The following is a 26,794-nucleotide window of genomic DNA, read 5'->3' as shown; positions in this document are numbered from 1 at the left end:
GTGCCCAAGTTATCATGGTAACGGCCTGTCCATTAAAGTTCCAGTTGAACATTTTTGTCTCACCTAATTGTGCTTGATTGAGCATAGATCACTCCTAAAAGTCATTCTTATCCTAGATGAATGTGTGTGCTTCTACATTTCTACTTAGGAGCACATCATGTACTCCTTGTAAAAAATGTCAGCGTAGAGACCTGAACTATACTAATAGCCTGCATCACTCACTCACTCACTTTTGTGGCAGCGCAGGCACTTTGTTTACTCTTGACGGTCAGTTGTTGAAGCGCTTATTTGTTTTTATTATTGGATCCAAATTATTTATTTTAACATACATTTGGTTAAAAGACTCAAGTCACAAAATGAAATGAAATTCAGCAATATACCCCAGTATTCTTACTGGTAATACATTAGAAGGCATACTCATTTTTGTGACTTTTTGGTGTAATTATGAAGAAAAATATTTTGTCGGGTAAAAAACCCCCAGAGTGGCTGTCACACTGGCTGGTAGACAAGAACTGTCATTGGTTTGTGATAAGAACAGTTGTTATTGTCACAGCTACTACAAAGGTCAACATGGTCACCACCATTATAACCGTGGTCACTAACCTATGCAACATGAACAGCCATTGGAGCAAAATCCAAAGCCACTCTCTCGCACGCACTCTCCGTTTTCCCTCTATCCCTTCTTTTCTCACTTTCTTCCCATCACTGTCAGATAATCCTGTAGTTCTTACCTCTTGGACGTCCTCCGGGTTCTTTCTGGAGATGATCTGAGCAGGAGAGAAAAAGAGGGGTAAGGATCAGCAAGCAAACTTAAGCACCCCCACCATCATCGCCACCAAAAGTTCTTCATTGCACTACAGACTGAAAATGGGGACCCTGGATGGATGGGCCCTGTAGAACTATAGTAGACATTCCCTGTTCTGCTGTGGAGAGCGGAGTCATTCACAGATAGCGGAGGAGGGTTCAGAGTTCTAGCCGCTTGACAATGAGGACATTATACAGCGACACGGTGGGGGAGCAGTGCACAAACGAGATGTCACCACACGAGCGCACACACAGGGCACTATACATACACACACCACAAAGGGGCAGCAACTCCAAGATCGCTGGATGAAGGAAAACAGTTTTATCAAAGGCACACAGACAACCTAAACATTTGTTTGCGATACCTTCAATAAAGAGCCATCAGTATCATGAAGAAAAAAAAACTGCTATACAGACATTATAGCATATTATAAACCGGGTGGTTCGATCCCTGAATGCTGATTGGCTGAAAGCCGTGGTATATCAGATCGTATACCATGGGTAAGAACAAAAATTACTTTTTTCTGTTTTAATTACATTGGTAACCAGTTTGTAATAGCAATAAGACAACTCGGGGGTTTGTGGTATTTGGCCAAACAGCTATATCCAGGCACTCCGAGTTGTGTCATGTTCACTGGACGTGCAACCTTGTCCCAGACCTGCTGTTTTCAACTCCCTCTCTCTAGGGCATCTGCCGTCTCGAACTCTGAGTGCTCAGCTACGAAAAGCCAACTGACATTTTCTCCTGAGGTGCTGAACTGTTGCACCCTCTACAACCACTATGATTATTATTATTTGACCCTGCTGGTCATCTATGAACATTTGAACATCTTGGCCATGTACTGTTATAATCTCAACCCGGCACAGCCAGAAGAGGCCTGGCCGGCCACCGCTCAGAGACTGGTTCCTCTCTAGGTTTCTTCATAGGTTCCTGCCTTTCTAGGGAGTTTTTCCTAGCCACCGTGCTTCTACATCTGCATTGCTTGCTGTTTGGGATTTTAGGCTGGGTTTCCGTATAGCACTTTGTGACATCGGCTGATGTAAAAAGGGCTTCATAAATCAATTTGATTGATTGTCAAATAACACTCCTTAGCCGTGGTATATTGGCCAATTTTTTTTACCAGCATGTCACATGTGCAACTAGAGATTCATATTATGGTGTTTCTATTCCATGAAAAATAAAAAAAACCCTGGGGGTCACCATTAGGATGGAACAGAAAATATGGCGCTGTACAACGTGGCGCTCATAAATTCAGAGCGTTGTCAGATTGTCCATTTGTAAAATTCAGACCGTTTCGATAACATTGGCTAGCTTGCTAGCTACTTCCAGACACAAATGAGATCAATCTGACCATTTTCCGGCCATATTCAACCGGTGGAGCAGTCGTAAACTTATTATTCTGCTCTCTGGTACACAGATGAGAGTGAAATCGATGTAGATGGCCAGAGCAAGTTTACGAAAGCACCCGAAAGCATGTCCATTGCTTTACGAAAGCATGTCCATTGAGAACGCACAACAACTATAACATTTAGCTAAGCTAAGAATGACGGGAATAATCAAGTCAATAAACGTTGGATAGTTAGATAGCCTACAGTTAATATACTGGAAAGTTTGATGTCTATCTACTAACGTTAGGTAGCTAACTAACATACCGGTACATAATGCTGTAACATGCTCCGTAAGGACAGTGTAGCTAACAAATTGTCAGCCAACATAACGTGTAAGGTAACTTATTTGAAAGGTCATTATTTTATTACATTGAGGAGCAAGCTACCCCCTTGGTCGTTAGGGCAGATCTGGTCTATGATAACAGGGGGGTTCACAACTAGCTCGGCTATTAGACTATTCTTTAGTAAAGGTTCAATAGTCTATTGTTCAGCTGTTAGCCCCCGTCCCCAACTTGCAACAAAGTGTTGTTGTTCCAATCTCGTTCCTTTCCCTCTTCCACACATCATCATTCTGTGCCTGAGTGGCTCGCTTGCGGGCGTGCTGATAGGATATGGCAGCATCTTCGGTTGTGCACCAAGAAATCTGCATACAGTAGCACATTTGTATGAAGGTGTGGTTATTCACAGGCCAATTGTTATATGCTATGGAGGTACATGTGTCTTCGTGTCGAGAGCAAAACTTTCTTATTTTCAATCAAAAATAATTATTCTGAAAGCAACCTTTTTCCGACAAAGGAAGTCATAGCAGACACCTACGAAGGAGGACTGTGTGATGATGGCATCTCATGTAAGCGTTCTTCCATCCAACTTTTACATAGCTAGTAGTTAGCTCCTACGATTCAGTGTCAGTTCATAATATTCTACTATTTAACCTCTAGTGACACCCCATCCCGTGAACGGGACCGTTGTCATCATCTGACACTAATTAGCATAACGCAACGGACATAAATCTTCCTAGAAAATCTTTCTGTTCATGAAAATCTCACGTGAAATATATTGGAACACAGCTTAGCCTTTTGTTAATCACCCTGTCATCTCAGATTTTCAAAATATGTTTTACAGCCAAAGCTAGACAAGCATTTGTGTAAGTTTATCGATAGCCTATCATAGCACTATGCCTTGCTAGCAGCAGGCAACCTTGTCACGAAAATCAGAAAAGCAATCAAATTAAATCGTTTATCTTTGATGAACTTCAGATGTTTTCACTCACGAGACTCCCAGGTAGATAGCCAAAGTTCATTTTTTCACAAAATATTTTTGTAAGCGAAATAGCTCCGTTTGTTCTTCACGTTTGGCTGAGAAATCGACCGGAAATTGAGGTCACGACAAAGCTGAAAAAAATTCCAAATAAGCTCCATAATATCGACAGAAACATGGCAAACGTTTAGAATCAATCCTCAAGGTGTTTTTCAAATATCTATTCAATAACATATCCACCGGGACAATTGGTTTCTCAGTAGAAGCGATTGGAATAATGGCTACCTCTGTACTTTACGCAAGATTTTCTCCGGGAGCATCATGTGACCACTTGCGCAATGTAGCCCCCTACGGGTATTCTTCAACATAAATGCGTAAAACTACGTCACAATGCTGTAGACACCTTGGGGAATATGTAGAAAGCGTAAGCTGGTTCATAGCACATTCACAGCTCAATGGGGACTCATTGGCACGCAGCGCTTTCAAAATATGGGGCACTTCCGGATTGGATTTTTCTCAGGCTTTCGCCTGCAACATCAGTTCTGGTATACTCACAGACAATATCTTTACAGTTTTGGAAATATTAGAGTGTTTTCGATCCAAAGCTGTCAATTATATGCATATTCTGGCATCTTGTCCTGAAAAAATATCCCGTTTCAAACAGGAACGTTTTTTTCCCTAAAAAATGAAAATACTGCCCCTAGAGTCGCAACAGGATAACATACATACCGTAGAATGAAAAATCATGCAATTATTATTCTCAAGCTAAACAAAAGCATTTAGCTATGAACACCTGCTCTCGCCATTTTCAGTTGAACTAATCTAACTTTCTTTAATGGAAACTCATAAGCAGGCCATGTCATATTTGTTTCCAAGTGGATATATAGTCATATTTCATGACCGTGTAATGGCTAGCTTTTTTTACAGAAGGATGAAAAAACACAATATGTCTGTCACGAAGAGTTAGCGAGTCTTCGCAGTGTGTAGATGGTGCAGGTATCATGGCATATTTCTCATCACCTAATGAACAACCACAATACCAGCCTGGTGTTAAGCTTTCTACGCTGTATTGACGTATCCTGAAAATGACATCTGCTGCTTTAGTTTGGTCATATCCGTTATTGTTTTCATATCTACAAAAAAATAAGCTTTCTTCTTTACTTTCAGAGAGCGAGCTGATCAAGGGGTCAAAAATGTAGATATTGCCAGATGTTCACTGTCCGATGAACAAGCCGTGGAAGCTTTACTGCTGGCGAAAGTGTCCATAACCAGAGGTAAACTGTTCTGTGTTCTTTTTCTCTCTTCATCTCTGCCTGTCTTGTAGTACATGGAACCGGTCTCACATGCATTAATTTAAAAAAACTTAAGATATCAGCTGCTAATTTTCAGATTTACACCACATAAACACAGCCATTTTCACTGGACTATCTCTTGCTGCCAAGTCATAATTTTTATTAATAAGTAATAAATAATAAATAAGTATTATTAAAGAGATGCTTTACATTGAAATACAGACGGAGATGTAGTAGTCCCAGAGTTAATGATCCAAGGTCAGTTTTGCATATCATCTCCTGATGATTATGATGACTGACTGTGTTAGAATAAAAAAACAAGGTTAATCATGCTCTCTCTATCCATCTGTCTCTCGTTTGCAGGTATGTTTTGATGTGAGAGAGGAAGCCAGTCCCATCATCGCCACCTCACCTGCTCTTAAGATAACCAGCCTTGGGCCCCCTGTTGGCCCAAAGGTTAGGTGACACCACAATTGTGATGAACTGAGAGAATAAAGGTAGCACTGTAATTCATTAATCACATGCTGTCTGCCACCGTTCTTACATCTTTCCCTTTGTCTTCTACACCCCTTTCCCCACCTCGTCTTTCTTTCTCGTTTTATAATGCACACCATATGTGCATTGAAGTACAGATTGAACTTGTATTTATAATATATTACAATTATCATAATTATAATGCATGTATTATGTATTTATAACACCTGGATAATGAACTTCTTTCAATAAAGCGTTTCACATTCTCTGGTTGAAATTAAGCATCTCATTGAAATACTATCCTGTGTCCTCAGATTAATGCAGATGAAGGGAGTTAGATATGCATAGTTTTTTTTCTGAATTACAAGTCAGCCTTTACTTTAATCATGTTTCTAGTCTATTGCAGTTACAATGTGTAATCATTGATGTCCCAGGAGCAGGAGTGGTAAACACTGTTGAAGTGTATAATTGTAATACATACATGCAGACACAGCTTCATTCAAATTATGGAGTTTGATAAGACTGAAAAATAATGTCTCAGAAATTCATACCTGAACTGCACCTTTATTTGCCAAGGAAGAGTACATGATCAGTGAATATATTCAATGTACAGGCTACAATGTGGGAATCTCATGCGTGGTAATAACTACAGTACAAATATAGGAGTACATACAGTACGTATATAGGACATGCATCCTTGGCACAAAGTTATTATATTCTACTCTAGGTTTCATTAGTGCCATTCAGACTTGAAGTTGATACAACAACTATGATAGCTGAGGTTCATAGATTGGTATGAATATTAGTTCATATTAGTTCAGAACGTTTTAGGGTCCATACACAGATCGGCTACATACTGCGGCTAGCTACAAATTAATGGGCATACAGTTATTTTTATCCTCCACTACACAATTATGCAAGTAAAAAGTTAGCTATCTATGTTACTTCAGCTGCAAGGCAAACTTACACAATTGTACATTCCATTTGCAGTAAATGCTTTATCGAGCTAGATTCTTTACAGCCACTGTTTCACAAGATGACAGCCTGGTTCGCTGGTTCTCTCGAGAGTCCCTAAAACATTAAACAACACGAATTATAAATTAATTCTCCTGTCATAACACTAGCTAGCTGGCTAATGTTAGCTAACTTGCTAAATAGCGATTTTCGTAAATGAACTTTATGACAAAAAAATATGCACAAATGTTTGTCTCTATATTAATATATTCCTCTCAATTGTCATTTTTTTTGCTTGACTCGTTATGACATAACTACTTACAGTTGGTTCCACCGTAATGTTTTGTCAGCCATCTTCACCCAGGGACGGGTGTCTCGTGTCAAATTCGTCATTGGAACCACTCGATATGATTGGGTCCCAAGGTTTTTATATGACGAAATACATCATGAGTGCTCTAACTCCCCATTGTGGTGTTCTGGAGCAATGAGGCCGTGCTGCTGGGTACCTCTAAGTCCCGCAGTGCAAGCTCGCAACTTTTAAAGGAGGCAGGCCAGATCACCAACAACGATGAGACAGCCTATAGGGAGGTCAGAGAACTGGCAGTGTGGTGCCAGGACAACAACCTCTCCCTCAATGTGAGCAAGACAAAGGAGCTGACCGTGGACTACAGGAAAAGGCGGGCCGAACAGGCCCCCATTAACATCGACAGGGCTGTAGTGGAGTGGGTCGAGAGTTCCAAGTTCCTTGGTATCCGCATCACCAACAAACCATCATGGTCCAAACATACCAAGACAGTCGTGAAGAGGGCAAAACCTTTTCCCCCTCAGGAGACTGAAAATATTTGGCATGCGTCCCCAGATGCTTACAAGGTTCTACAGCTGCACCATCAAGAGCATCCTGACTGGTTGCATCACCGCCTGGTATGGCAACTGCTTGGCACCTGGCTATAAGGCGCTACAGAGGGTAGTGTGACCAGCCCAGTACATCACTGGGGCCAAGCTTCCTGCCACCCAGGACCTATACAATAGGCCAGAGGAAAGCCAATAAAATTAGCAGACACTCCAGTCACCCAAGTTATAGACTGTTTTCTCTGCTACCGCACGGCAAACGGTACCGGAGTGCCAAGTCTAGGACCAAAAGGATCCTCAACAGCTTCTACCCCCAAGGTATATGACTGCTGAACAATTAATAAAATCGCCACCGGACAATTTACATTGACCCCCCCCTTTTATACACTGCTGCTTCTCGCTGTTTATTATCTATGCATAGTCACTTCACCCCCACCTACATGTACAAATTACCTCAACTAACGTGTACCCCCGTACACTGACTCGGTACCGGTGCCCCCTGTATATAGCCTTGTTATTGTGTTACTTTGTATTACTTTTTGTTTTCATCTACTTGGTAAATATTTTCTTAACTCTTCTTAAACTGCACTGTTGGTTAAGGGCTTGTAAGCATTTCACGGTAAAGTCCAAAGCGTAAAAAATGTTTTTTAAATTATTATTATTACTTTTCAGGTTAGAAAAACTCTAAGTTTCAACTTAAACCACTAAAACCAGATATAAAGTATGTAGAAAAGATAATGGACCCATATATATTTTTTAATATAACATTTGAGAATGAACAATCACCAAAATAAAAGCTAGACAGTCAGAGAGAATTGAAAATGCAAAAAAAATATGAATTTAGCAATATTCATTTTATTATTATTGTCGAGCAAAAGAACAGCAATAGACATGGCAAAATGCAAATAATTACAGGAAACTAGCTTTAAAAATGCTACATTTTCTCTTAGCTGCATAGCAAAATGTGTAGAACTGCAGGAAATTAACTTAAAAATGTACTAAATATCTCAGCTCCATGGAGAAATGTATAGAATTACAAGAAATAGTCCTGAATGCAAAAATGTCTCTACAGCACAAAGATGGGGGCCTCAAATTCTCTAAAATGTAGCCGCCAACGACCAATTATGCTCATTGCCCTGCCCTCTGCCACGCCCCGTCACACCCACCACCTAAGCCCATTTCTGATACAGAAAAAAACTGCAGCGGTGGGTATGGAAGCATCTATTTATTCATTCATTATTTCGGTCCCTCTCCTTAGAACATTGTGGGCAGACTGACGACTCATTCTGTCTGATAGTGTCCCAGTTTCAAAACCCTGTAGTGTTCTGACCTCTTGCACCACTCACAGTGACAGAGCCAGACAGACGAGGAAATGATATAACCCTTTCTCTCCCATCAGCACCTTTGTGACAAAAATCAACCCTTTTTCATTTGTATGGGTGCGCGTGTGTGACACTGAACTGGTTGTGTGGTATTGTAGCCATTGGAAAGACTTGATATGGTTCCCTTTGGAGAATAATATCTGATAGTGCTAAAATCTGTGTTGCTGGGATGTGACCTTTCTGAATCTGATGTGAAATACAAACTAAAAGGTAGAGCGTCAACATCTCTGGGAGTGGGTCTGGATGCAACAATGATGATGATTACTTTTGCACAATGGGTAACTTTGGGTCGTTGCCGTGGAATTACTTTTGCTAGACAATAAATTGCATAGACTGCAGTTTCTCTCATGCTGCATAAGCACTTACTGAGACTGAATAGTAAAATGTATGCAACTAGATGCCCCAGTATCTATGTATTAGAAATGTTGACGATGAATGAGTATGACGTGTATCCTCTCTAACGCTCAGGAAGCTCTGATTGAAACTCCCATTAGACAGCTCTGCAAGCATCACAGCCAGTATGTACTTCCAAATAAGGTCTAAATGAAACTGTATAAGCATACACGTCGCAAGGATTCTGAGGAGCTATAACCTTACTGCTAAGCACAGATCGAAAGTCTACAACAGCCCAACACATTAGAGGTGTCGAAGATCAGTGGTGTAAAGTACTTAAGTCGTTTTTTAGGGGTACCTGTACTTTACCATTTATATTTTTGCTAACTTTTACTTCACTGCATTCCAAAATAAAATTATGTACTTTTTAATCTATACATTTTCCCCGATACCCAAAAATACTCGTTACATTTTGACTGGAAAATGGTCCAATTCACTTATCAAGAGAACATCCCTGGTTTTCCCTACTGCCTCTGATCTGACAGACTCACTAAACACAAATGCTTCATGTGTAAATTGTCTGAGTGTTGGAGTGTGCCCCTGGCTATCCATCAATAAAAATATGGTGCTGTCTGGTTTGCCTAAAAAAGGAATTTGAAATGGTTTATACTCTTACTTTTGATACTTAAGTATATTTAAAACCAAATACTTTTACTCAAGTAGTATTTTACTGAGTGACTTTTACTTTAGTCATTTTCTATTAAGGTACTGTATCTTTACTTTTACTCAAGTATGACAATTTAGTCGTTTTTCCACCACTGCCAAAGAGGCATTTTTTCGGTTCATTGACCTTTTTGGAAGTACATACCAGCCATAACGGGAGTAAATTAAGATAGTTACTCAGCGAAACCCCATATTTGGTGAGTAACTAAAGTATTTTGGCATTATAACGCATGCAGAGTTATCTAATTGGAATTTGAATGGGGGCTTCCTGGGCGTTAGAGGGGAGAGACGTCATACTCATCGTCGACAGCTCTAAAGGCTTGCACAGATACTGGGGCAGCAGCAAGGTTAAGTGACAGCTTCTTACTGGTCTCATGATTGCACACTGTTCAGTTAGCTTTATTGTCAATAACAGTTAGTTAACTGACGTTAGCTAACTATCTAGTTAGCATATAGTGGTATGACAGAAGGTGGCATTCAATGTAATCTCCTCTCTTGATCTTGTTATCACCGAGCTTGGCTAACTAGGCAGCTTTCTATCTCCATTGTCAGACAAAAACGAGCTAGTTATTAGCTAGCGCAAGCTAGGCACTAGTTTGACAGCTAGTTAGTTAACATTAGCTTAATAATGGGAGCAAGTTAGCAGGTGAACTGAAAAATGTCACATATAAGCAGCCAACATAAGGTTTAAAACGTCGTTATTTATCAACTACAACATATCCGTATGAATAGTATTCGCAGTTGTTTTCTCCTGTCGTAGCTACAACAATGATAACGTTAGCTAGCTAGCTGCTAACTAACGTCACGGTAGCTAGCTGTCAACAACACAGCCTCTGTCAACTTACCCTTGCAGTGACTTTGTACACTGTATAGCCTTTCTTGTGCTTTTTAGGGTCCGTAACAGTATAAAAACGTGCAAGTTCTCCTCGTTCCCGCTGCGATATCATTCTGATTGAAGCATAGCCATTAGCTAGCCAGCTGATTCCCAGTCTAAAAAGCCGGGGCTGCTTTGCTTCGTTCCAGATAGCAGCTGCTACACAGAGATAGAACAATGAGACAGATAAATCACCGGATGTATGAATGTGAAGTATCCGGTGGGCGTTTCCACTCACATCCAACTAATGGGACGAGAATAAACCCAACAACTGTGGTCAGCAGTGGGGGAATAAGGAGTGAGATGGATTTTTGCCGACATTCAGATAACTTTCTCATCGATGAAACATTTGATCTCCATACAGTTTCCCAAACTGTTTCCGAAACTAAAATCTGTAACAAACAGTGGACTGCGTTTTATAGACTTTACCCTTTGCCAAAGTTTTTTTTAAATGTGTCGTTTAGGAGTGCCAGGTCGAATTGAGTTATTGCACACGCACACTTCAAAGTGGGCGTTCCCTAACGGAAATATGCGAATAAATGCCAATATGATCTCATTAGTTCGTGCTTGTCTCTGATCACCTCCTTGCTTGTTTTTCCCACTATGACAGATTTTTGTAACTATCGTGGGTTAGTTGTACAAATCTTTGGCTGCATATTGCAAAATGACACGCCGAAAGACCGGCTCCTCAAATTCTTCTTCGGTACTATAGCAGTCTGCAAACAACAGTTAGAGCTGCATTCCCACACCAACTGGACCAGGGATGAAGGGATAAGGGATACATTCACAAATGAAAAGTAAATTCCATTACAGGAAGATAAAAAAAATTGTTCACAAAAACTAAAAAGTATTATCAGGAAAAATCTTCCCACTCCTTCAGTCATTTGATAACTCAAACTTCCCTACTCAGGCTGGGACTACTCGAGACAGTACTCCATGGAGCTCTTCAGATGTGAAATCGTTTAATCCCGGATATTGTTTAGCTGCAGAAACAATGATGTTGATCTTTCTAGACTTATTTCAAACTTGAACAGTATCTACTACCATCTCATCTCCACCCGCTCCTTCAGCTATTTCCACAGCCTCCACATAGGAGACCTGATGGATAGCCCTACCTACTGCGACCTTCTTCACCCTTACAGGTAGTCCCAATGTGGAGATGCTTTCCATTGCCTGTCCAAGCTGTCCAGCATAGCCACGCATTATAACATGGAAGAAAACCCAAACATCCCTTGTCTGTCACAAATACTGAATACAATTATATTTGAACTTACTCTGTCGATTGTCTGAGGGGTTGGTTCTTAATCGGGTTAAAATTTGACAAAAAAACACTTGAAACCCAAGGGACCCCAAGGGTCCCGGATTAACAGAGGGGGCATTAATAACTTGGTTATTCCAGGAAGGATAGAGAGGAAGGCTCCACACCACTCTCTCTCTTGAGTATCTTATCTTTCTTCTGATGATCTCATTTTGCTCTTTTGTAGCTTTGTTATGTGTGTGTGTGTTTCCTATCCCTGTTCACTTCTCTCCCTGTAGGTTGTACATACACTCCCTACCCATTGACTACAACCCTTCTAATTTAGTGTATCCTGCTCGCACAACCCATGTGGAATTTCTAGTCCCAGTGCAGCGTTTGGAACTGCCGATTTGCGGTCAAGAAGACAGTTAATCTCAGCCTATGTTGCCCATCAGTCCCTACACCTTTTGGCCCTGACAGAGACATCTATTACCCCAGAGAACACTGCTACTCCACCTGCTCTCTCGTCATCTGACTATGTGTTCTCTCATAGTCCGAGAGCATCTGATCATTGCCGGGGTTGGCACAGGGCTACTTATTTCTCTTAAGTGGAGATTTTCTATTTTCCCACTCTCACCTGTCTTTCTCCTCATTTTAATTCCATGCTGTCACTGTCACGTGTCCATTCTATCGCCTACCAGGTTCCTTTGGAGAGTTAAATTAGCTTGACACCTTGATAAGCTGACTTCCTGACGATGGCTCACCACTCATACTGTACTGGGCGAATTCAACCACCCGACGCCTGATTTCGATTAATTTCTTTCCACCTTTTTCTTTTGTACATTGAGACTTGGGGAGTTAAAATGTGGATGTGTCAAGTATGGGTGAGACGAGTGTTCAGGTTATGGGTGACACAATAGCGAATGGCATTTCCCACAGAACCAATACCCAATTTCGAGCCAAATCCACCTTTTGTCCTCCCAGATACAGATATCCCTTCCTAGAAACATACTGCAGATAGGTAGAAAAATATGTTTCTCTGATTTTCTTTCTAAAACCCAGTGTGGTGTCACTCCCTGCATATGTACGTGATTCTATGGACATGATTAACAGCCTCAAGACAATGCACAATATCAGTGTGGAGATGCTTATGGATTGCTTTGATGTTGAATCTCTGTATACTAATATCCCCCATCAGGGAAGCCTAGAAGCCATGGTACACCATCTTAGTCAACGACCCACTGGTACACTGTCTTAGTCAACAACCCACTGGTACACCATCTTAGTCAACGACCCACTGGTACACCGTCTTAGTCAACAACCCACTGGCACACCGTCTTAGTCAACGACCCACTGGCACACTGTCTTAGTCAACGACCCACTGGCACACCGTCTTAGTCAACGACCCACTGGTACACCGTCTTAGTCAACAACCCACTGGCACACTGTCTTAGTCAACAACCCACTGGCACACTGTCTTAGTCAACGACCCACTGGCACACTGTCTTAGTCAACGACCCACTGGCACACTGTCTTAGTCAACAACCCACTGGCACACTGTCTTAGTCAACGACCCACTGGCACACTGTCTTAGTCAACGACCCACTGGTACACTGTCTTAGTCAACAACCCACTGGTACACTGTCTTAGTCAACGACCCACTGGCACACTGTCTTAGTCAACGACCCACTGGCACACTGTCTTAGTCAACGACCCACTGGTACACTGTCTTAGTCAACGACCCACTGGTACACTGTCTTAGTCAACGACCCACTGGTACACTGTCTTAGTCAACGACCCACTGGTACACTCCCTAGCGCTAACTCTATTGTTGAACTTGCTGAGATTGTTCTGACTAAGAACTTTTTCATGTTCATTCAACAGAAGATAACTGCTATGGGTAGCAAAATGTCACTGAATTATGCCATGTATGTGGGGTTGTTTGAGTAGAATGTGATTTTCAGCCCTAACTATCCATTCTTGTGCCATATCACTCTGGAAACAAATGACATATTTGTTCTATTCCAGGGAACAGCAGAGGAACTTCATCGATTCCACTCCTTCGTCAATACAAGCAGTGAACATTTTTAATTATTTATTTTATTTCACCTTTATTTAACCAGGTAGGCTAGTTGAGAACAAGTTCTCATTTGCAACTGCGACCTGGCCAATATATAGCAAAGCAGTGTGACACAGAGTTACACATGGAGTAAACAATAAACAAGTCAATAACACAATAAACAAGTCAATGACACAGTAGAAAAAATAAAGTCTATACACAGTGTGTGCAAAAGGCATGAGGAGGTAGGCAATACATAGGCCAAAGGAGCGAATAATTACAATTTAGCAGATTAACACTGGGGTGATAAATGAGCAGATGATGATGTGCAAGTAGAGATACTGGTGTGCAAAAGAGCAGAAAAGTAAATAAAATAAAAACAGTATGGGGATGAGGTAGGTAGATTGGGTGAAATTCACCCTCACCTTTGATGCGCATGAAATATGTTTTTGTGACATTTTGATTAAGAGGGAGTGGCGTGGTTTTAGCGTGGATCTATACAGGGAGGCGATGGACAGGAATTCCCTGTTACGAGGAGACATCTTCCACCCCCCACCCCCCCCCGAAAAAGCCTCCCCATTAGCCAATACAGTCGCATACGCAGAATTTGTGGTACACAGAGTGACTATGACAAACAAGCCGACTATCAGGATGAGCGTTTCAGACAGCTGCCTTACCCAAAGAAATGCTGCATGACGCAAGGGAACTTATACAAATATGACCCAGGATGACAGCCTCACACCCAAACCTCTCCGATTTCCTGACCAATGCGCTCAATGCTTCCTTCAATACTCCCCACTTGGTAAACAGTTCGACCACATCATTGGGGGCGCGTCTGAAGGTCTGATCTTCCACCAGAGCCACGTAGTACCTTTCTAGACAATGTGCAGGATGGTAACTATTGATGTGGTGGATGTAACCCCTGCAACTTTACGAACAAATGCACAATGTTCAATCACCCTATTACGGGCAAGGCCATTAAGATTAAGGGAATCATTACATGTCTCACGTTTAAAAAAATGATATACCTGATTAAGTGTATTTGTGGTCTATGCTGTGTAGGAAAAACAAAACGAGCTCTGAAAACAAAGATAGCACAACACAGGAGTAATATCAGGACTAGAGGTCGACCGATTAATCGGAATGGCCGATTAATTAGGGCCGATATCAAGTTTTCATAACAATCGGTAATCTGCATTTTTGGACACCAATTATGGCCGATTACATTGCACACCACGAAGAGACTGCTTGGCAGGCTGACTACCTGTTATGCGAGTGCAGCAAGAGCCAAGGTAAGTTGCTAGCTAGCCTACGGGTGATGATTTAACAAGCGCATTCGCGAACATGTACCTAACCATAAACATCGATGCCTTTCTTAAAATCAATACACATGTACAGTGGGGCAAAAAAGTAATTTAAAAAAAGCCACCAATTGTGCAAGTTCTCCCCCTTAAAAAGATGAGAGAGGCCTGTAATTTTCATCATAGGTACACTTCAACTATGACAGACAAAATGAGGGGAAAAAATCCAGAAAATCACATTGTAGGATTTTTAATGAATTTATTTGCAAATTATGGTGGAAAATAAGTATCACTCACTGTCCTCTTTCCTCCCGACTGGCTCGGTCCTCCCCTACTGCTCCGTGGCTGAGTAACTCATTAAGTACTCACAGAACAAGGCTGCAGTCATCTGAGCGGAAATGGCGGAAAACTCCTTTTCCGGAGGACCTATCATCCTTCCACTCCCTCCTCTTCCTCTGTATTTACTGCTAAAGCCGCTTTCTATCAATCAACATTTCAAGCCTCAGCCTCCACCCTGGGAAACTGTTCTCCAGGGGTTGGAACCGGTTCAGGGAACAGAACCGAAAACCAATTTTTTCGAGGACAGAATCAGCACTGGAAATGAAAGTGATATACACTGTTCCAGAAAATAACATCTATTTTAAAAGCAAGGAAACCAGTTTGTCACTCAGAAACGTATTCCAGTGTCTTATTCCAGCATAGTCTACAAGCCTACTACTGACGTTACAAGAGTGATTCAGAAATTAAGGAGAGAGATTTTTTTTTTTGTTGAAAAGAATGGATTAACATTTTCAACGCTGGTTGAGTATACTACATTTCACATTGGATTTATTAACTTCAAAAAGGTAAGATGTGTTATTTATTTTAATTCTGGCGCCGCTGTGCACACACAAGCTTGTTAGCTATCTAGCTAGTTTTGGTCCATCATTAAGCCAACTTTGAAGTTCAATGATATTCAACATTCTTTTATAGAAGCCGGTCCTACGTAGGTATAACTCTGTGGGCGCAATTCAGATAATGCATTTCATAACAACAAGATAACCTCCATCCTCTCTCACGCTCTCCCCACTGCCAAATTTCAGTCACGTCTCCTGCCCTACACTTCTCTGTCCAATGCATGTAAATAGCTTGCCCGCTCCATAGCAAGCTGCTCTATCTGCACTGATTGTGAAGTAATTTAATGTTGAGTTAAATGTTTAAAAAAAAAAAAAATAACAGAAAGGAACAATTTAACTTGTCAATTTTGGGGGTTTGAACCGGTTCAGAACTTTCTTTTGGTGTTCGGAACAATGGAACGGAACAAAAAAATAGAATTATGTATAGAACTAAACGATTGGAAAATCATTTTGGTTCCAGCCCCAGCTCTTCTCCACTTTTTCCTCCTTAATCCTCCATCTCTCAGTCCATCTCTCAGTCCTACTGAGTCCACTGGTCTCATTCACACAGTACTACCTTACGCCTTGACCTCTTTCTCCCCTCTCTCTCCAGATTAAATTCTGTGACTAGTGAAGTCTGGCTGCCCGACAACCTGCCCCAATCCCCTCCTGCCTTCTCCAGACCTCTCTGCAGACCTTCTCACTTCCCTCATCAACTCATCCCTGACCATTGGCTGCGTCCTCTCTGACTTTAAGATGGTCAAAGCCGCTTCCCTCTTCAAGAAACCAACACTCGACCCATATGACATGAAAAACTATAGACCATTATCCCTTATTTCTTTTCTTTTCAAAACACTTCAGTGTGCTGTCTATGACCAACTCCTTTGTTATGTCTCTCAGAATGATCTTCACCTTAACCAGTCAGGCTTCAAGGAGGCTCACTCAACTGACACCCCTCTCCATTGTTTCACAGAGGCTACCAAAGCTGACTCTCTCTCCTCTGTTCTCATCCTCCTAGATATATCCACTGCCTCGCCACCGTTATCCATCAGATCCTCCTCTCCACCCTCTCAGGACTGGGCATCTCATCTCATCCTGTGTCTGCACCATGGGTTTGTACTACAGGGCTCGGTTCTAGGCCCTCTCCTCTTTACACTAAGTCACTCTGCTCGATCATATCCTCACATGTCCTCCTATCATTGCTATGCAGAAAACACTCTACTAATTTTCTCATCCTCCCTTTCTGATACTCAGGTAGCAACGCACATCTCTGTGTGCCTGCCAAACATCTCAGCTTGGATGTCAGCCCACCACCTCAAGCTCAACCTTGATAAGACAGAGCTCCTCTTAAATGCCACCGTGGGGAGGCAGGAATAGCTAGTAGCATTAGCTAGCATGCCTTGGCAAGTTAGCTAGTCTGGTTAACATGCTATGCAGTGTTTATCTAACCTTGTCTCAACAGTCTCATAGAACCAGATCACTGAGGCGAGCCGGACCCTTCTTTGACCAAGTCTGGGAAATTAGGAAAGTGGCGCTTTACCAAGGCAGGCACAGAAGGCAGGGAGTCCCCACCGAACCTGGCCGACCTCTCCCTTCAAGAGTAGCCTCCCGCAACCGGCGACAATGCGCACAAGACCCAGGTTGAGCGAGAGCAGCTTCTGCATGCAACAAGCCCAGGCTAAACAAGACATTTGATCCGACCTAAGACCCAAATCCATCCCGCATCCCACAACTCAGACTCAGCCGAGGGACAGGCCTCCGGGAGAGGACGGTCACTATTGGAAACACCAAGCAGCCGGTGACAATGTGCAAGTGAACTGGTTAAAGCAAGGGCAGCCTGAGCATGCACCAAGTCGAGACAATACAAAACAACAAACATGAGTATATTTTGTTGATATGGTGTAACCGCATGACTGGGCGCATGGTCTCTAACCTGAACCCGGTTTGTTGGCTTTTGTCGTTTCGTTCGCGTTAGCCATCTCACTCTTTGCTATAGCCAGGCGTAGCAACCTGAAGAATAACTAATTGGTTTGTAGGTAGGAAACTACGAAAACAAAATACAAACTTTATCACGGAACATCCAAAGGGGGACTCAACCACAAAAGGAGAGTTTAGTTACAGCAAAGTATGATAAACAAGCAGTCTAAGTAACTGAATTGTTCTGCTCAGCTCAATGTGAAGAGCAAAATTGAAGGAATGAATCAGAGCCTCAGTGTTATCACCTGTGGAAGGCGGGGCTTCTAGCGAGGCACGGCTTTCATTGGCCTTGTCAGGCTTGATTGTAAGTTCTTCAGTCGAGCTCGTGAGAATGCGACTCAGTGTTCTATTGAGGTAGCCTAGCGGTGAAGAGTGTTGGGACAGTAACAATGGTTCGAATCCCTGGGACGACAAGGTGGAAAAATATGCTGTTCTCCCAATAGCGACTGCTCCCTGGGCATCAATGACGTGGACGTCGATTAAGGCAGCCCCCATAACTTTCTGATTCAGAGGGGTTGGGTTAAATGTGGAAAACACATTTCGGTTGAATGCATTCAGTTGTGCTTCTGACTAGGTATCCCCTTTCCCCTGAAAGGGAACAGATAGACGGAGAGAAGTCTATCATTTGGGTCAAGCAACTTGCATCTACCCCTCCTGGCATGTTCATCATGAACCATGAAGCATCCATGTCTGACGAGATGCCAGAGATGACACCTTTAATCTGTACCTTACTCCACTTAATGAGTCAATATTTCTCTCAACCACAATGCAGGTATGATTTTGATTTTTAGACCAATGAGATAAAACAGAATAGAAGACAGACACAAAGAGAGTCAAGGTGATGAAACACATTTTAATCTAATCACAAAAGTTCAAACATATGCAGTAACATTGAATAGACCTACTTTACAGAAATATCATGGAAGCTCCAGACTAATATTTATTGCCATGAATAAACAAAGACCTGTCATCAAAATCAAAGTTTGATTGATTTAATGTAGTGCAATCAAAGAGCAATCAATGCTAGATAGGCATAGCCAGTGGCTATTTTGATTAATTCATTGTAATCATTAGAGCATGAATGGGGGGGGGGGGGGGGGATGTATATAATGGACAAAAAAAACATTCAGGGACCTACCCAGAGCAGGGCGAAATGTAATAATATGTTGATGTTTATTCTCTTGGCCTGGACGGATTCTTATAGCATTGTCGTCCAGAGCATCAGGAAAACACTTCCAGCAGCAGAGGTCACGACCCAGGAACCGCTTCCTCTGGGGGACGTGTTGTAGTTAAATGGCTCCAAGGGCCCAGCCTGTAAGGATGAATCACTCCTGCAACTCACTGAAAGAGTAGCCGTCATGTTGCGGATGTTTCCCTCATACATGGAGTAGTTTTTCTGTAGAAGGAACAAACATGACATGGATTGAGAGGATGTTTTGAAATGACAGCATGAGCATTTACATTTTTATTGAGTGGATGCTTACATTGACATCTATGATGAACCCAATCTGAGGGACCCTCTTCATTGTGGCCTCGTGCACGGCAGTAGACGACTGGTCCCAAGCTGCAGTCTTCAAAATCTCCTCAATGTTTCTGTGGGGCACACAAAGTCATTCTGGTTTACATGTAACAACTTAATATAATATATGCCATTTAGCAGATACTTTTATCCAAGCGACTTACATTAATATTATTTTACTGCTCTAGGGATGTAATTATTCTTTGGATTACCTTACTTACTATTATGTATTGATTTACTTATTATTTTTTTTTTCACCCTTTAAGTGATGCGCAATGCAGACAACGCCGGAAGAAGAATTATCATTTAATTACTATAGTGAATTATGGTAATGTTTGTTTTTGTGTCACTTAATCCCATAAGGGATGGGTTGCCAATTGGTGATTTGACACCTTTTTTTTTCTTCCATTCATTCATTCATTCATTCATACAGTCATGCGTAACTAGCCACCAAAACAAACAGGCACAGTATCAGTCTAAAAATGTAAATGTGTGGGTGAAAACTGTGACAATGTGAAGGCTCTTACTGGTTGACTGTCTTCCCCATCATGGCCATGTATGCATGCATGTCAGGGTGGCTGCAGCAGCTGGTGACGGGGATGGCTGGGTAGTAGAAGACAAAGGCTAGACACATCTCATCAGTGGTGGCCAGCCCTAACTGTGTGATTCCTGTGCGATTGGTTGTGTTATAGGTGCACTCCACAACAATCTCATCGCCCTGCAGTGGGGAAGAGATACTGCTTTAAGAAAGATCTAATGACTAACAATACCACTCATCCATGACACCCATTTGAAATACAGGAAATACGTGGATGCTCACTGGTTTTATGGTCTTAATATTTCCCAGATTGGTGGCCTGCTGCATCTCAAAGTTGAAGTTCTCATCCAAGCCCAGGAAGTCAATCTGCTCTCCATTCCTGTGGAGGTTAGAATCAAGAGCACATCAGTGGTGAGAGTGAAGAATCATCCAGAAGGATCATCAAAGCTTATCGCTAATTATCCAGACAATGAGACCATGTACGGGTCATATCATAGGCTGGTATCATGGATCATATTTTTGGCTGTCCTCTCTCCAGGGACACAACTTTGGTTTTAGAATTGGGGGGGACATATACAGTGGGGCAAAAAAGGATTTAGTCAGCCACCAATTGTGCAAGTTCTCCCACTTAAAAATATGAGAGAGGCCTGTAATTTTCATCACTTCAACTATGACAGACAAAATGAGAGAGAGAAAATCACATTGTAGGATTTTTTTCTGAATTTATTTGCAAATTATGGTGGAAAATAAGTATTTGGTCACCTACAAACAAGCAAGATTTCTTGCTCTCACAGATTCAGTCTTCCCAGCCTGGTGCAGGTCTACAATTTTGTTTCTGGTGTCCTTTGGCAGCTCTTTGGTCTTGGCCATAGTGGAGTTTGGAGTGTGACTGTTTGAGGTTGTGGACAGGTGTCTTTTATACTGATAACAAGTTCAAACAGGTGCCATTAATACAAGTAACGAGTCGAGGACAGAGGAGCCTCTTAAAGAAACTCCACTATGGCCAAGACCAAAGAGCTGCCAAAGGACACCAGAAACAAAATTGTAGACCTGCACCAGGCTGGGAAGACTGAATCTGCAATAGGTAAGCAGCTTGGTTTGAAGAAATCAACTGTGGGAACAATTATTAGGAAATGGAAGACATACAAGACCACTGATAATCTCCCTCGATCTGGGGCTCCACGCAAGATCTCACCCCGTGGGGTCAAAATTATCACAAGAACGGTGAGCAAAAATCCCAGAACCACACAGGGGGACCTAGTGAATGACCTGCAGAGAGCTGGGACCAAGGGCATTGAAGATGAAACGTGGCTGGGTTTTTCAGCATGACAATGATCCCAAACACACCGCCCGGGCAACGAAGGAGTGGCTTCGTAAGAAGCATTTCAAGGTCCTGGAGTGGCCCAGCCCCAAAACATCACTGCTCTAGAGGAGATCTGCATGGAGGAATGGGCTAAAATACCAGCAACAGTGTGTGAAAACCTTGTGAAGACTTACAGAAAACGTTTGACCTCTGTCATTGCCAACAAAGGGTATATAACAAAGTATTGAGAAACTTTTGTTATTGACCAAATACTTATTTTCCACCATAATTTGCAAATAAATTCATTAAAAATCATACAATGTGATTTTCTGGATTGTTTCCCCTCATTTTGTCTGTCATAGTTGAAGTGTACCTATGATGAAAATTACAGGCCTCTCTCATCTTTTTAAGTGGGAGAACTTGCACAATTGGTGGCTGACTAAATACTTTTTTGCCCCACTGTATATATATATATATATATATATATATAGAAATAAAAAGTATATATTTGTTTGTTTTTTCCAGTCGGATAAACACTTCAAACAGCCTACCCAACCACTCGGAGGAGTCCTCATGGTCCTAAAGCGCACAGTTGCCCTGTATCGCATTCCAATGATAGAACTGGGGGGGAACAAAAATGAAATTTCAGAATTTCCCAAGTATAAGTTACGACCCCGCTGCTCTCTCTCACCTGATGTGGCCAGCTTGCACCTTCCTCCCAGCCAGGTGAGTGTGCAGTGCCACGGAGAACACAGAGAGGTCAGGGACAGGGTCAGGCATGATCTGGGGAAAGACAGAAAGCAGGCTCATTTTGAACAAAATCCTGTTTTGTTGAATTCAGAGATGGCTATGCATAGTATACCAGAAAGGAAAGAGTAAGCTGGCGCTTTCCTTTTTTGACGACAATCTGCTCTACAATGTCATCAAAATCAACCATCCTTCAATCTAGTGTCAAAGGGCACTGAACGTACGTCTGAGAAGTGTGATGTGTTGCAGAGGCCGTAGCTGTGGAATGCTGTGGCATTGGGAGGGATAGCGTAGCCCCAGCCAATGGCCACGATTAGGCCTGTAGTCATGATGCCCACGTCATGCTGCCTGAGCTGGGCAGTGTAGTACAGCCTCAGGCCTGAGCTATCCCTCCGGCCTGCAGGGGGAGACAGAGGAGAAGACATGATGATGAGGGCTTTAGATGATCGCTAAATTCAATCCAAGTCTTGGAGAACCTCAGGGTGTGCAGGCTTTGTTCTGTTCAAGGACTAGCACATGTTTCACCTTTCATCAAGATTGGAGCGGGGTAAACCTGTTAATCCTGTGTTAGTGGATTGGAACATTTTAATTATTAGCTAGTGAATGGTTACCTGCTTCTTGGGCCAGGTTGTTGTAGTGAATTTCCAGCCTGTAGAACTCATCATTATTCTGTCCTCCAATAGGGATCCCAGCTATTTCTGGAAGCTCAAAAGCCTGGAATGGAGAAGACAATGTAGAGACAGAGATCAGACTAGCATGTGTGTTCATGCATGCATGTGTGTATATTAATGTTTTCAGAAGGGGGCAGTCTCTCACCCCTCCTCCCACCCCCCAGGCAGACACCACTTTGATGCAGTCCTCCCCTGATCCTTCCGTGTAGCATTTCTTCTCGTAGGTCTGGTTCACAGAGGAGGGGCAGCCATAGAGAAGCATGTGGTGGACCAGGTCCAGGTGCTCAATCACCGGCTCAATCTGAGCGACAGGGAGAGAGAAGGAGGCATAGAGAGAAGACGCAGGGAGAGGGAAGAGATGACTCCAATGACAAACATATGATGTAATTGCAAAATGATTAGACCATGAAATGAGAGAGGGCTCATTTACCCGATAGATATGATGTTTGCCGTTGAGCTTTGGCACCTTCATGACTTTGCAGTGGTAGTATGTACGTTCGGCAGGGACAGTAACCTGCAATGGAAGAAGGACTAGTGTTAACGATGCAGTCCGGGATCTTAAGTACAACAGATTTGTAACATATTGTATGAATTGGATTCATAACCTATCATACGAATTGCAAAGAAAATAACAGATGATAATAAGAATTTGCAGGACATAACATTTCATACAAAACGGATGAAGTAGTACACAAAAAACAGGGACCCGTCTTGGCTCGTGAGCACCACTTTGAAAACTACTGTCTGAAATTATACAGAAGTTCTGGAGCACCACTTTAATAGTATAAGTGTTGCCAGTCCATTCTGTTCCACAGTCACATGTTGTAGACTAAAGATACCACCTCCTGTATATTCAATATCACAATATGAATTCAAATTAATTTCATTCAATCATCTTTGACCTGTTCCACCCCAGGAGTAAAGTAAAATATTTGACATCAAACTAAAAGTCCTGCTGTGCCTGATCTAGAGGAAATAGATGATTCCCCTTCAGGACATGTGTGTGAGGTCAATCTTACATTCTCCACAACGAAGTCTAGATAGTTGCTTTCTGTGGGGCTGGATCTGGGCATGAACTTGAGTAGATTGACCTCCTTGGTCCCCCTTCTATTGGCATGGTACCTTATGTCATCAGACGTACCATAGGCATAGATCAGCTTCACTGGACTGTCCTATGAGAAGGATGGAACAACAACATCAATTGACATAAAACATACAAAAATCACAGAGTGAGGACTAGGTGTGAAGAAAAGGCCTAGAAGCCAGTAGACACTTAGTAGGGCCTGCATAATTTAGTGACATTGGTGTTTTGACACTTGTTATGGCACCATTGTCTTTATTAATGCTGTTTTTTGTGAACCATCTAGGGTTACAACTGCTCACTTTTGAAAATGTTTGCCTGCCTCCCTGTGTTTAGGCCATTGTTCCAATCCCCTCATTAATTGTGTTGAATTACTCTAAATAAAATAATCAGTAGGTGCATGTAAACCAGAGATGGTCTCCAGAGTGCTTTCAAAGAGCAGGTACATTAGATTGAACACACTGAACAGACGATAAATTAATCCGGGGATTAGGAGGAAATTGGAGTTTTGCATGGAGGCCTGTTGTGAGATTATGAGAAGATGTAAAAGTACAAACAATGAAGCACAACAATGAAATTCCAGACCACAATAGTGTAAAAAGATTGTGGTCCAAACAATGGAACGTATCACACCTTAATCTCGCCATTGAACCATGGGAAAGGCCATAGGAGCAGATCTTATTTCTCAGGGGTGTGAGCGCCTGAAGGCCATACCATTATTACCATGGCAACAGACGGGGAAAGGATATTTTGGCCCACCATCACTTGAGAAACTAACTAACTCTATGTGTTATTAAAGAACACATTTATTTAGGTTAAAAGGGAACAACTCTCACAACCGGCTTAGGTTGCTTAGATATTTGTAAACTAACCTTTTATGAATAGAAATAGTCAATCATGATAACGGAACATGATTCTCCTCTTCAATCCTTTCAAGACTTTTAGTACAGATGACTTGTTAACAGTTTGTGTCTGTGTGAAAACGTTGACTTACGGTGATGTGGAAGTCTTCCTCGTCACAAGACTGGATGGGCCTCCTGAAGGTCATGGTGGTTTGACCATCTGCCTCGGTCAGGGACAGGAGGGTGTAGCTCTGTTTCTTATCCACCAGGGGAAATGAGTTCCCTGTGGCATGATAATCCTGAAAGAGAGACAACACAGAAATACTGAAGTTATCTGGAGTCTATATGAAGCTTAATAGAGTTCTGTGTTGTTAAACAAAAATGTTGTGGCATTTCTGAAGGAGCAACACATTCACAGGTAACTTTAAATAGTAATTTAATCTTCCAACGGTTTGCAGGTGTTGAAAACCAATACACCTACAACTCCTCCTTCTTTGGGTCGGCAGGTAGCCTCCAGTAACCGAAAGGTAAAAATATGTAATTCTGCCCCTGAACAAGTCAGTTAACCCATTGTAGGCCGTCATTGCAAATAAGAATTTGTTCTTCCCTAGTTAAATAAAGGTAAAAATAAACTCCATATGACAAGATCAGTGTTCCCCAACAGCGCACATTTTTGCTGTAGCACCGGACAATCACACCTGATTCAACTTTTCAACTAATCAAGTCCTTAATGAGTTGAATCAGATGAGCTTGTCCAGGGCAACAACAAAAGTGTGTGCTGTTGGGGGTACTTGAGGACTGGAGTTGGGAAACACTGAACTAGATAATCATGATTACTGCTACTACTATAGCCACTTCACTGTTACAGTAGCCTACTTCTATCCCTACAATATAACTACTGCTATTCCTGCGCGTAACAGAACAACAACTACTACAATACATTACCACTCATTCTCTTGTGTCTAATAGTAATAGATTAGAAACTAGAATAACAGGTTAATAGTTTAGATACCATGAAATAGGTGCCATTTGGTCCGACCCCTCCCATAACGATGTCCGATGCAGCCATGCCTCCCTTTGGGCTGAACCCGAATCCCAGCCAGCCAGTGGTCTTGGCGGTCAGCTGGAACATGATGGTGCCCTGGACCTCACTGAACCCCCACTTCAGGATGACGTTACTGTCTGCGTCAAGCTTCTCCATGAAGGGCATGAGTGGGTCCTGCTGTGCCCCTGTCCCTGGAGGCCAAGCCAGGAGCAGGAAGAGAAGTAGAGGGATCATACTGTCTTGTCACCCTCAGATACTGAGACCTCTACCTGCTGAGAGACACACACTCCCAAACAAACAGCTGTTTCTAGCTACGGAGCACCGCTAAGATTCTGATACACACTCACTCACTCAAACAACAGAGTCCTACAGGGTCGCTACACGCTCACACACACTCCCTAGCTCTAACTTATCTCAGATGTTCTCTCTCCTTTTGCCACCCTCCTCACCTCCTCCTGGGTCCTTCCTACCTCCTCCTTCCTTCCTCATATAAACCTGTTCCCACATCTCCCTCCTGCCGAAATGACACTGTCAGTGGATTACTGGAAGTCCTGAGTCTGGAGTCATATACTGTAGGAGTGATATATGATACGAGGAGGAGAGGAGGGATGCCTTTGATTTGGAGTTGGGGAACAGGTGAACAGTTCTGTATGTTTTGATCCAAAAGAATGGAAGGAATCCCAACAAACATGTTCACATTGGGACAATGTGTAGGCTCCACACATTGGGCCCAATGCACCTTTCCACATTGCACCCAAGGCAGGAGCCGAGTGTGGGAAACCCATATCTGGTGAGGGCAGCCCCCATCTTTTCTCAGTAAACATGCCCACATTAGCACTGTACAGAATTCCGCCTCCTGGACATTATGGGCATACAGTGTTTCTAGCCTCTGATTGGCCAGTTGGTCCGACCCATGCTCTTACAAGGGTATAAATAGATCCCAGTCCCCGACCGTCCTTTGTCCCTGTGTGATTTGTTGTGAGAGCATGGTCAGACTTATGCCTTTGGGATGTGTAGAAAAACACTATTGTTGGTAGCATTGTTATTATTGCAGTGTGTGCTAGCTTAGCTTAGGGTTTATTTAGTTACTCCTTGTTGTTATTGTGTTATTGTTACCTTCGAAACAAAGTCGTTTGATATTGGGGACGCTGACGTAGATAGATGAAGTTAACAAGCTAGCTAGTTTCATAATTATCTCCATCACGGTATGGTATTTGGTCACGGTATGGCGCTGGTATTTGCTAGTGTGATATATTACTGATTCCCTG

At 42.3% G+C, this 26,794-nt stretch overlaps 2 protein-coding genes across 2 annotated transcripts in view; both read right to left on the bottom strand.

Annotated features, from left to right (window-relative positions):
* Positions 1–10,516, bottom strand: part of rps6kc1 (ribosomal protein S6 kinase polypeptide 1) — a 54,533-nt gene extending 44,017 nt beyond the window's left edge. The window contains exons 1-2 of the mRNA XM_029676389.2: positions 10,303–10,516; positions 732–767 (exon numbers count right to left, since the gene is read on the bottom strand). Of these exons, the coding sequence (XP_029532249.2) occupies positions 732–767; positions 10,303–10,404 (138 nt within the window). The 5' untranslated portion in view covers positions 10,405–10,516. The remainder of the gene's footprint in view (positions 1–731; positions 768–10,302) is intronic.
* An 8,097-nt stretch (positions 10,517–18,613) lies between these two features.
* Positions 18,614–26,037, bottom strand: moxd1l (monooxygenase, DBH-like 1, like). Its single transcript, XM_029676393.2, has 12 exons — positions 25,494–26,037; positions 24,634–24,780; positions 23,578–23,730; positions 22,989–23,072; positions 22,704–22,859; positions 22,499–22,601; positions 22,112–22,284; positions 21,832–21,923; positions 20,120–20,216; positions 19,827–20,017; positions 19,265–19,373; positions 18,614–19,176 (listed from the first exon to the last, which is right to left on the bottom strand). Exons 1-12 carry the CDS (start codon positions 25,758–25,760, stop codon positions 18,979–18,981), a joined length of 1,770 nt encoding a protein of 589 aa, XP_029532253.1. The 5' UTR covers positions 25,761–26,037; the 3' UTR covers positions 18,614–18,978.
* Positions 26,038–26,794: the final 757 nt, after the last annotated feature.

Source organism: Oncorhynchus nerka, linkage group LG13 (assembly GCF_034236695.1).
Source record: "Oncorhynchus nerka isolate Pitt River linkage group LG13, Oner_Uvic_2.0, whole genome shotgun sequence".
NCBI lineage: Eukaryota > Metazoa > Chordata > Actinopteri > Salmoniformes > Salmonidae > Oncorhynchus > Oncorhynchus nerka.
Note: the sequence above shows the minus strand (reverse complement) of the source record. Positions and strands in the feature narration are given on the sequence as shown.

Bases quoted from the DNA above. Each gene is read 5' to 3' on its own strand.
- moxd1l (XM_029676393.2), bottom strand. From the start codon at position 25,760: ATGATCCCTCTACTTCTCTTCCTGCTCCTGGCTTGGCCTCCAGGGACA. The intron at 23,731-24,633 runs GTAAGTCAACGT...TCCTTCTCATAG, and splicing joins AGGAAGACTTCCACATCACC to GACAGTCCAGTGAAGCTGAT. The intron at 22,285-22,498 runs GTAACCATTCAC...CTCCCCCTGCAG, and splicing joins CAACCTGGCCCAAGAAGCAG to GCCGGAGGGATAGCTCAGGC.